This window comes from Berghia stephanieae, chromosome 3, assembly GCF_034508935.2.
Source record: "Berghia stephanieae isolate SIO BIC M18660-M18661 chromosome 3, UCSD_Bste_1.3, whole genome shotgun sequence".
In the NCBI taxonomy this organism is placed as follows: Eukaryota; Metazoa; Mollusca; class Gastropoda; order Nudibranchia; family Aeolidiidae; genus Berghia; species Berghia stephanieae.
This window is the reverse complement of record NC_088362.1, coordinates 47,997,370-48,009,869: the sequence shown is the minus strand read 5'-3', so window position 1 is coordinate 48,009,869 and position 12,500 is coordinate 47,997,370. Positions and strand designations below refer to the sequence as shown.

Sequence of the window (12,500 nt, the reverse complement as noted above, 5' to 3'; positions counted from 1 at the left end):
ATGATGTACGTATATAAAGTGCATTATTGCTCTTTCCCACTGTTATAAAAATTGTGTTATACAGGTAATGACGGGAAATAACTAGCAAGAAAACAAAAATAATTGATTAAAAAAAAAAAACCCTGACAATTCTAGTCCATTCTTAAATGGGGCTGTTTTAAACTGATTCAACAGTTAAGAAAAATTAATCGAGTGGAATTACACACGTTTTAAATCAGATCTCACAACTGAGATAACTATTTTTTATCTAAAACAAAAGGTGCAGAGCCCTCCGAGTGATTGTATAGAGAATAAAGAGGTAACTAAGGTAAACACCAGCGACGTAGACCCAGTAATCCGTATGAGACGGATGATATATTATTATTATTGGCCCTGCGCATGACAATTTCGACAATAATATTTTACAGACGGAAAGAGCGACCGACCTTGTCCGTCGTATCATTTTTAGTCTGACGTGTACACAAAGCAGAAGAACAGAATCGGTCCCCTCATCGTAATAGCACATGAGGGCCGTCCGAGACATTTTTTATAGTTTTATTTTTATTTATTTTTTTAAATGAAGATCTCAGCACTGATGCTTTAATAGCTTTTTTATCGATTATATTATTATATTCCTTGTAAAGTAAAATTGAAAAGCGAGACAACGAACTACTTGACATCAAAGCTTTGATCACGCTTCAAATATTCTATCCTTTTACAAGCTGTCACAAGATAACAACAACCACTATGTCACATTGTCAGACTGATAATGTGATGTGTACCGGCGACAGGGAGGGTGATCTTGTAGCGAAATTGGATTCAATTGTCTGATGTCACGTCCGCCAAAGAAAATTGGTACTTTTTATTCTTCATACTGGCTTTAAAAAATGTCACATGTCATGTGATCAGAATGAATAAAAGTCAAAACATGATTAGATTCATGTTTTTCTCCACTTGATACGCTTTTACGCTCGTCGGTGAAGTATTTCAAAAGGGCGTCCGCCATTGTTCCGATAGTTTAGAACCAGTTACTAAGTTACTATGCGTCATTACGAGGGAATTGACGTCACGACTAAATAATGGAAAGAACACGAGAAAGAAAGAAAGAAAGGGGCGGGCCGGGGGAGGGGGCGAGAAACAGGGGGGGAAAAAAATTCCTTTATTCATCTCCACATGGGAAAAAATTGTCTTCAGGGTCTATTATTACCTGATGGCTGAAATAACTTTGGCGTCATCCGCAATGTCAGTTGCTCAAGCGCTGAGGGCAGGAGTCGAACCGTAGCTTTCGTAAACTCATAGCTGGCACTGACAAAGAATTAGGCAGCAGCCTCTAATGGTTCTCACACTACTATGTTATGACGATCGACCCAATCAGCAAAGTCCGGTCCGCACTCGTGCACCGTCGCAAACCCGCCCGGTAGCATCGTCACAAAACACCGTTCAACTAGATGTTCTGCCGTTTCAGGTTCTTGCCCACATCGGAAGAATTAGGCGAAAATATAAGGCCAGACCACCAAGAGAAAACCAATCGTGTGAGCGTGTATTCAATAGTTCAACCAATGAAATCGTCACAACACAAGTCCTAATGGCAGGCAATAAGTTGATGAAGGCCACGGTCGAACCGTTGATTTCGTAAACTTATTGCCTAACACTAGGACTTATCTTTTTGACGCTTTATAGATTAGTGCACCGCCTAGTGAGTTGTCGTGAGTCGTGCTCAAAGAAACACGTGATCCCATTGGTTTAAATATTTAATACAAGTCCCAATTAATTTTCATAATTTGTGGCAATAGACTTGTCTTGTAAGGTAATTTTTTGGTCAATGTCAGGCTAAGAGTTTACGAAAGCTCCGGTCAAACCCTATGCCGTCAAGTTACCTCCAGGGTATCAAGCGAATACAATACAGCGTTAACATGCTGCACCCCTGTGCATAGAATACGGGCAGAAATAGATATGTTCATTATACGTGTAGCTTTGATGTAGCGGTTGGGTCTTGGATTCACAGACAACATGACCTGAATTAAGTGAAATGATTCGAGCCGGCGATGAGGCACCTTGCCTTAGAAAAAGCAATTTGGACACTTTTTCCTCAACCTATGTGAGATAGAGAGCGACGGGGTGACCGGGTGGTTAAGGCACTTTACGGTGACCCGGAAGGTCCCGGGTTCGAGCCCCGCTTCAGGCGCTTTCGTTTGTTTGTTTTATATTTTCATTGTTTTTTTTATTTGTTTTTTTTTTTCAAATTCTTGGACAAGATGATTAACCCCCGATTTGCTCACGTTGGACATCATGTTCTAATTCCTGCCGACACAAGACGATTGTTTGGTGGATTATCTATATATCCCTCCATGGAATGCCATCTTGCGATACTGCGCGTAAGGGTGTAATTCTTATCACGGATGCCGTCAAATTGAAAATGTACTCTGATTATTTGTCAAACATCAAAATGTTACGTTATTCAATTTTCCCTCGAGACTGTTTTGTTTTAGGCCTGCGCAGCTGGAATATAGAAAAATTGCACTAACGATAAATCGATGGCTTCAGCTACAAAACGTAAACGTAAAGTTTGATCGATTTGTGGGCAGCGTGGCTCAGCGGTAAGGTCTTTGCATTGTACTCGAAAGGTACCGAGTTCGATCGCTCATCGCTGCGCTGTTGTGTAGCCTTGAGTAAGTCGCCTCACCCTAGCTCAATTTGCGGTGCTGCATTGCGGCTGACGCCTGCGTTATTTCAGTCTTCCCTTGGAATAGACCCTAGAGACAAATTTCCCCTATTGGATGAATAAAGGGCATTTTATTTATTTTATCTATTTATTTATTTTCTAATTTTAGGCTAGGATCACTCTTTAACCTATAATGCATTAAGTCTATATATATCATGTAAAACTATCCCATGAAAAATCTTTATTCAGACACGTGACGAGACTGTTTGTGTCCAATGGACCGTTATGCTTTCGGTAGTTGTAAAAAAAATTCTCTTCAATAGTTATATTTTCCCGAACAGAACGGTTTGGGATGGAAGCCATCACAATATAACAGTATAGCAAAACAATAAAAAGATAGAAATAAAATTAAACTTTTAAACAAATCCATACCTCCTCCACTTTCAAACAAAGGAAAGAAAGCACACCCTCTCCCTCCCCCTCCCCCCCCCCCCCCCAAAATAAAAAATAAATAATCCCTGAGTAATTAATCCGTTTAAAGTTTAAAGGCGGTGCAGTATGTACTTTTTCCTATTCATGGTGTATCAAAATCGTGAGCGAGATGAATTAATTGTGAAAATAGAACGATGTAGACAAACTATGACATCCTTGCCCTTTGATATTCTTACGCGGGCGAAGGAAGTCAATAATATCATGAAGAGATGTAGGAGCTTTTCACACGTATTTTCTCTTGTATAGAAAAGAGAGTAATTGCTTTATCGAACCGTGTAAAAAGGGTTGAATGATCGTCTGAGATAATATTATAACAATACTATGGTTAAAAGGTGAAAGCTTTAACAAGCAATTCTCCAATAACGGTATTAAGTATTAAAGAGAACAAAGGCTGGCAGCAACAAGAACAATTCTGCCGCGCAATTATAAAACGACTATAATATTATCTAGTCTGAAACCTTTTTATATGTTACAGTGAATGACATTATCAGTCGGATGGTGAAACAGTTTGAACTGAGATAGTGCCAAGTTTAGTTAGAAGGTCAGTTTTTATCCCAAAAAAAAAGATTAAATCAACCCTTTTTGTACATCTTCGGGAAATATCAAAACTTAATTTCACTTTCTAAATATATTTTACAGCTCGTCAAGTTGAAAAAGTATGAAATTTGAGAAAAGTTGCTAGATAACTTTCCCATTCATCTGACCATAGCTTCATGAAAAATCACCCGATTTCCTTCAAATAAAGATTAAAATGCTCTGGGGAAATGAAAAAAAATAATTTTTCAATCCAAAATTTTTACCTTCCGACTGATTATGTCACTGACACAAATATTGATATATTAAACTGAACCCTCCTCAACTTGCCAAAAAGTTGCCAACCTGAAACATCAACGAAGTCGTGTTTAATCATTCTTGACACAATCATAAAAGTTTTGTTTGCTTTATTTTTCATTAATATAAATACCCTTACCTAGATAAAGCAATCCCTCCAGGCTTGCCAACGAATTCCTCGTGATGAAGCACTGAGTCATTCCAAGGGATGTCCAAAAAGTCAATGATTCGAACCATCCACTCCTTGGGATGTAAAGCCAACTGCTCATAGTATACGGGTAAGCAGCGCCTCGACCCGACCTGCAGGCACTGAGCATACATCTGCTCAAGGGCGGAGTTCCACTTGGTCAGGCACTGTCGGTAGTTTTTCAAGTCAAAGCCGGTGATGGTGACTTTTCTGGAGATGATGGAGTGGACGACTGCGCGGCCGTCCCGAATCATGAGGATGTATTTGGAATTTTTGAACATTTTACTTAAGTACACGGATGATTTTAATGTAAATGGATCTTTATCACAGAGATGTGTTGCTGCAGGGCCGTGTTTTGCGATGACTTCCAGTATAAAAGCTTTCACTGCCGAGTCTATAACCTCGCTCGTGACACCTGCCTCGTTTAGACGCTTCTTCTCCACCGGAGATTTCTCCCACTGAGCGCGCATGCCCAGGAGGCGAGGGATGATCCGCGTCTCCTCCCCGCATCTTATTTCCGGATGGGCGTCGAGCATGGCGCGCATAAGAGTCGTACCACTTCTGGGCATGCCGCCGACGAATATGAGTGGCATATCTTCGTGGTAGGGAATCTGTCTGTTCTGGGCGTCGTGCATGAATTTGACCTTATCACGAGGGACCATCGTATCCTTAGGACCGTTGTCGCAGGGAAATGTGAAGTAGACGAGGTAGATAAACGCCGAACCCAGGATGAAGATATAGAATTTGTTGCGGGAGACAATCCTGACAAAACCCATATTTTCTTCTTCTTTGGGACAAACTGCTAGCGGCTGTAATATAAGTCGTGGCTGGTCGTCCTCTTTCCTCGGCCAGCCGCTCATGAGAGAATAAAGTTTGGCGTTAGCGAGTGTCTGGTAGAAGAGAAGAAAAAATATATATAAATTACAAATCCAATAATAAACTGACTTGATTCAAATTGTGCTTAAGACAGTCGGTTATAAATAAAGTCATTTTTACTCGTGTTTCTGTGGGCACAAGGATCTGATATCAGGTTTTAAATGATTGAACAAAAGGAAAAAAGAAAAAAAAGGTGGTAGGATGGAGAGAGAGAGAGAGAGAGAGAGAGAGAGAGAGAGAGAGAGAGAGAGAGAGAGAGAGAGAGAGAGAGAAGGGGGGGGGGGGAAAGAGAAAGATACAAAATACGGGAAAGGGCAGGGGGAGAAGAATAGGAGATAAAAAATCAATCGGACCCTAATGACCACGGCACACAACTCCACTCCACCCGCTCTCCCCCACCCACACAAAGGGAGGTAATAACTGTGACAACACTTGACATTACTTGTGTCGTCACTTCCGGTACTCGTCGTGCCTGGGGAAATTAGGACGTTTGCTATGACGTGTGACGTGCCCCCCCCCCCTCTCTCTCTCTCTCTCTCTCTCTCTCTCTCTCATCCGGCAGACAACAATAATTGTCTACTGCCATGAAGTTTTCAAAAACATTTTATCAGGAAAGCATTTGGCTGAGGCGGTGGACCTCAGAAAATTGATATCACGGTGGGTAGTCAAGCAAGACTTAAATCTACTTACTGTAAAACAAAGCGAAAAAAAAATAATTGTACAGCGGCCACTGATGGTTCAAGAAATAAATCCGAAAGGAGAGCCAGTCAAAGCAGAATAAAAAGCAGAGGGAATAGGATCATCAAAAGCATATTATTATCTGTCCGGCAGTTGGTTCAGTCGAACGTGTGCTTGTTGTGCGGCTATAAATGTAGTCTTGTGGTATGACACTCGCTTTCGGATCGGAGGCTCCTGGGTTCGAGCCTCGCTCAGCGCATAGTTGAGTCCTTGGAAAAGGCTCTTTAGTCACATTCTCTCGCCGTACCCATGTGTAAAATAAGTACCTGGCCGTTAACAGCGTTGTCTCTGTCCGAAAAAAAATGTAATATTGCCTAGCAGGCGTCATGTCCCGTCCTAAATGTTAAGTGTTGCTGTTGACCAGGGGCCCCTTGTAAAGCGCTTTAAGCGTTTAGCGGATATTGCTCTATATAAAAGCTCAATTTTTTTTTTGTAGGACTGATAACCCAAATTGTTTTGAATTGAACGTTGTACAATAACTGGATTTTAGCACGCTCTCGGGAGAAACCAAAAATTGTGCTAGAATCCGAACGTGTCGACATCTGATGACCGAGGGAGGTACCGACTTTTTATGTAGATAAAATTCGGTTACCCAGCTCCAGCGAGCTGTATTGCAGAGCGCGCTAGAATTCGAGTACTGAGAGTACTATAATGGCCATATTACCAAACCACAAAATAATAATAATAATAATAATAATAATAATAATAATAATAATAATAATAATAATAATAATAATAATAATAATAGCACACGAGCAACAATAGTATTGTTTTTGTAAATTATGAGGACCACGCTACTATCCCATTCGTTGACAATAAAGAAGATGAGAATTATATAAATGATTACTCTGTTTCGGATAATAAAGTTATTGGAATTTAGTAACATTTGGTGTAACAAAAAGCATTGGTCTGGGTATTTTCATCCTCGTTTACTCTTGAAATTCCAAAATGAATAATCCACCCCCTTCCCCATCTTATTTAACAAATTTCTATCACTAGATAACATTCTAGAAGAATGGCATTTTGCCCACGTTGCCATTATTTATCAAGGGAAACAGAAACGAACCTAGACATTACAGACATATTAGTTTAACATATTGTTATGTAGAATTGCAGGATCAATTCTCAAAGACAAAAACAAAGACTAAATCATGAATCTTTTAGAATATCATAAACTTTTAAGTAATTTTCAGAACTGATGTAGAGCGAAACGTTCTTGTGTATTTCAATTATTACATGCCAAGAAAGATTGTTTTCTTTTGTTTTTAAGAATTTTACGGCATCTGTGACACATTTATGCCATTTCAGCGCTAATGAAAAGACAGAAAATGTGATAGGTGGTCAAAAAGTATACTTTTATCAAAGGTACAAGATAACAAATAAGACAAAGGGAGATGGTTCAAGCAGGGAACGGATGTTTATTAATTCAAGAAGACACGCTCAGTGTATTTAGTTTGAGATCGTTAAAAGTCTCGTTCAGACCCAATCGCAGTATCCCAACAAGTGGAATGCAATCAAATATTTACAAAACATGATTTTTAAAACAAGAAGAAGAAGAAGAAGAAGAAGAAGAAGAAGAAGAAGAAGAAGAAGAAGAAGAAGAAGAAGAAGAAGAAGAAGAAGAAGAAGAAGAAGAAGAAGAAGAAGAAGAAGAAGAAGAAGAAGAAAATAACAACTATTTTAATAGGCCCGAGGCAAAAGAGCAATATCGACATACGCCAAATAGCAGAGAAGGTCTTTCAAAAGAATGCACACAGTACTTGTAAAGAGAGTTTATGTTCAATGAAGTACTCCTCGAGATGAGGAGCGCCTCAAGGGACATTGTTGGTCCCACTTCTTTCTCGTCTCAATAAAGTAATTGATCAACAGCCAACTCTAAGAATTATGTCAAGATTTTTTAAAGACGACATTGAATATAGCAAATATTTTTATAGAACAAAAATGGTTCCTTGTTAGCTATCATCATCATCATCATCATCATCATCATCATCATCATCATCATCATCATCATCATCATCATCATCATCATGCCTCGTTCTTTATAATAAGTGTTGTTGGTCAGGGACCCATTGTAAAGCGCTTTGAGTACGTTTAGTGGATATTGCGCTATATAAAAGCTCAACTTTCTTTCTTTTAAAGTAATATAATATAACAGGAAATTGTTTTTTTCATCGGTGGGGGGGTTCCGATAGCTCAGTTGGTAGAGCACTCCCTTATTTAATACGTAAAGGGACTGAGATCGATCCCGGGTGAAGCCGAGATTTTTTTCTGACCCCCTGTCCACCCAGCAATGATTCGGTAGTTGGTTCATTTAGATCTGGCGAAAAGTACTTTGTTATAGTCTAGCGTCCTACCAAAGGGTAACAGGCAGTTGTCATTGTCCGTTTAACGTTAAAGAGACCGGGGATAGACTCCAACTCCGTGGGTCTTAAGGCTCCGAAGGACAACTTATATTTTTCATCTGATAGCCCATTTTATTCCTGGTGTGACTACAACCCGTCACGGAAAATAACAAAAGCGCCCTCCAAACAACAATTAAAATGCAGGGCATTTTCTCTCGGACGAGGATCTGATATTCGCCTTAAGGCTAGGGGAAAATTACAATTTGTGATTAATCTCACAAAATTGCTTTTCGATAGACTAGCGTCCTGTCTAAGGGTAGCAAGCACGAGTCAGGCGGAGTTGTCGTACCAGTAAGGTCGCGGGTTCGAGCCCCCATCGCTGCCGCGAAATTTTTATTCTCTATTGTTTTCTGGCACTTTCCAATTCACTTCAAATCTTGCTTTCATGATAATAGCCTACTGGCATATTATTGCGATCATATATTTTAATGCTGAATTCAAATTTTCACCTAAAGTTCATGGGCAGTAACGTTTAATGAAATAAGTGCTTTTAGTATGGCTGAAGATTAACATTGTTCCAAAGTACCATGTCACGATTATGTTAGGTATTTAATGCATAAGAGAGTGGTTATTCCTAAAGGCAGACTGGGGGGAAATTAAATGGCAAAGGTGAGAAAATATAAATGAATATATACAAAGATTCAATTTATAAATTATCCAAACAAACAAACGAAAATGTTAAGATATAATCTTAAAAACAAAAAACAAACAAAAACTGAAAATCTCCATGCCAGTTTTAACACTAACTGCACTTCCGCACGCCACATAATGACAAAAAGTTCAATCTTACTTTGGACAAAGAATTTATACTTCATATTAAAGAGAAACTAACCCCTAACCTGAAAATACACCTAAACAATCTAAAACCAACACCCAAATCAGGAGCAGGAAATGGAGATTGGTCGGTCATACACTAAGAAGACCAGGTAGCAATGTCACCTGCCAGTCCCTTGAGCGGAACACACGAAAGGTGGAGGCGCTCACTGTCAGAAGAAATAAAAATGGCAGGCTTCATCTGGGAGTCTACCAAGAAGATGGCCAAGGCCAGAAGTAGATGGCAGAAGTTCGTAGAGGCCCTATGTTCCACAAGGAGCGAATAGGATAAAGTTAAGTAAAGTACGTCATTCTAAAACGTTGAGACTTATTTTAAGTCTCAGATTAAGACTTTTTGAAAATAAATTTGGTGTCCTCACAATCAATGGTAAAAAAAAAAAATGAATTGAAACTTTTCTGGTGGAAAAAGTAAACAAAAAGCGTTTTATCATTGAATGGAAATTCAGTCTTCAATTTATGAAGAAGAAAATGATCGTTTACTCGAGCTTTTGTCTGTGGTGAAATTATACACTACAGCTTGTCTATCACTCGAGCCTACGGTCATACAAGACGGAGAATTATTATATTTCCCAGATTGGCACCCAAACGAATCTGTCTGAGCGTATTATAGGTATTTGTCTGCCTGTCAGCCTCACTCTGAGTGTGTCTATTTCCTTTTCTCTGTCTTTGTTTATTTGTTTGTCTGTTCGTATGTATGTCTATCTGTGCCAATACGTCAATCGTTGTGTCCGCGGGCCTGTCCAGATCTCAGTATTTTATGTGTGTAAGTCTGTAAAGAAGGACGGCTGTGTGGTCTTGTGGTATGACACTCGCCTTCGGATTCCAATAAGCAATATTGTCCAAGGCTTGCTAACAAGTATAACATTGCCGATTCCAATAAGTAATATTAGTATCCAAACGTCGCAAATGTAAAATTAAAAAAAAAGAACTTACGGGAATAGAATATATATTATGAAACTGAGCAAAAAGAGGCCTCATCTATTGGAAATGGTTGGTTTGTCCTGTATTTTCACACATGTAAGAGCAATGGAATAATTTATATTTTAACAAAAAAAACAGGTCGGAGTTGTTCACGGGTATTCACGCCCTTTGCTCTTTGCTCAACTGATCCATTTCCAAAATGCACTTTTAAAAAAAAGTTAGCAACTGCACCATGCTTTTTGAATGGACACATTTATTTTTGTTTGATAAATATGAAAAACACGCTTTATTCTGTGTTTTAAATAGCAAGTCTTAAAATAGTTGTTGGTTTTCTAGTCAGTTAACCAATATCGATTTATCCTGGTGCATACAGGGCAATACTTAAGGTTTCTTTCCAGTCGAATATGGCCCGAGAACAAATTCTAATCAATATCACAATTAACTTAGAGAGAGAGAGAGAGAGAGAGAGAGAGAGAGAGATAGAGAGAGAGGGGGGGGAAGAGAAATTAATATGAAAACGTTTAATACATGAAATGGATGATAAAAAGATAAATAATATAATCTGGCATTGACATGTTTATGTTCCAAGTTCCAATATTACCAATGATTGCTATTTCCTTGCACTTTGTCAAGCATTCATAACGCACGATTCGCCTCGTCTATCATAACAGACAGCACTGTCAGATTGTCTTATCTGTTATACTTTTAGTGGCAGTGTTTTAATATGACGATCATTTGACAATATCTAAATAATAATAATAATAATAATAATAATAATAATAATAATAATAATAATAATAATAATAATAATAATAATAATAATAATAATAATAATAATAATAATAATAATAATATAGGTCCTATGTCATTCCTTCCCGTATTCAGAATACCTTTTTATCAGTCAACGAAATGGCTTTTTAAAAGTTTTTGTTACAATACCACATACAGCCTTTTAAGAATATTTCTGCAGTATCTTTGTATCTCGAATAGGCCAGTCTTAATTGTTGTGGAAAGCATTTTGCAATGGGGTTAACTGTAGACAGTCTTGTTACCGTCTTGAGTAGGCCAGTAGTCATTATGGATGTGGAAAGCCTTTTGCAACGGGCTTAAAAACTCTGGCGTGCCTAGTAACCATCTATCTCTAATAGGCCAAAAGTCATTACTGGTGTGGAAAGCCTTTTGCAACGGGCTTAATTCTGGTTGCCTTTTCACCATCCTATCTCCCATGGGCCGGTCTTTAATGGTGTGGAAAGCCTTTTGCAACGGGCTTAACTCTGGCGTGCCTAGTAACCATCTATCTCCAATAGGCCAAAAGTCATTACTGGTGTGGAAAGCCTTTTGCAACGGGCTTAATTCTGGTTGCCTTTTCACCATCCTATCTCCCATGGACCGGTCTTTAATGGTGTGGAAAGCCTTTTGCACGCTAACTCGGAGTGCTATCACATATCCAATAAGCAGTCATTTGTTGAAAATCGTTAAAACGTGCTTTTCAATTATTTATTAATATCTATCTCCAATAAATAGGCCAGTCATTATTGGTGTGAAAAGTCTTTTGCAACGGGCATAACTCTAGATGTCTCGTTACAAAGTCCGAACTTGGGGACTTTCTCTCACGGTCAAAGAGAACCGGAGTTGGTATCATTTCACAGCTAGATAAAAAAAATAGCAGAGATATAAAAATTAATAAAATATTCGCAATTTTGGGGTGTAAATGCATTGGTTGTAGTCCCGACGGGATGACTCAGGCACAAATGTATTTATTTTGTTAACATCAACCAGGGAGGAAGATAGAAATTGGACTGAAGAGGGCTGAGTTACAGGGCTGCCAATCTATGGACGACATTAAATAAAAAAAAAAAAAGCAAAGAGCGCTCATGAAACTGAGTGCGATTTGGATTTTTAAAAATAATAATACTGTATAACATTCTAAATAAAAGGCGACCTTGCATTCTTGTGTCTTGTCGGATGATTTTATTTAATTATTTATTTAAAACAAAAAGAAATGATCACGGTCTCATGAGTGATTGTGCGGGTGGTGAATTTCAGTATTATAATATTCTTCTTCCACAGGGCGATTCAATAAAAATGTGAAAAATTGGAAAATAAATCACAAGGGGGGAAAATAGGCAAACAAGAATAAAAATTCTAGTCAAATTCTGGCTAGCAAACAATCAATAAGATTTGTTTGTTGAAATAGTTATGTACAGCAGAGGGGTACGAAAACAACCTCTATTATAAAATATTGTTATTAGATTTGGATGTTCGAAAGCAATGTACAAGAAAAAACCATAATAACAAAACGTGAACACATAATAGATACCATAAACGTCGCATAATAATGATGTGCGGAGATGCTCTACAATGCTCCCATTTTATTTAATCATCCCGAAACTATGTATGAGTTTTCAAAGAAAATAAACAATAAAATCAACAACTAAAAAGCGCGTGAATTTTTCGGCGTATAATTGGCAACCCTGATAAACCAGACTAGAGATGAAATGCTATTTACATAATAACCATCACTGTCTTCCTACTAACTCCTATTCTCTCTCTCTCTCTCTCTCTCTCTCTCTCTCTC

At 38.4% G+C, this 12,500-nt stretch overlaps 1 protein-coding gene across 2 annotated transcripts in view; it reads right to left on the bottom strand.

The window, feature by feature from the left end:
- LOC144967893 (protein-tyrosine sulfotransferase 1-like) overlaps positions 1-12,500 on the bottom strand; it is a 103,025-nt gene that overhangs the window by 40,102 nt on the left and 50,423 nt on the right. For both annotated transcript variants that reach the window (XM_078905641.1, XM_078905640.1), the window contains exon 2: positions 4,104-5,041. In XM_078905641.1, the coding sequence (XP_078761767.1) occupies positions 4,104-5,011 (908 nt within the window). In that variant the 5' untranslated portion in view covers positions 5,012-5,041. The remainder of the gene's footprint in view (positions 1-4,103; positions 5,042-12,500) is intronic.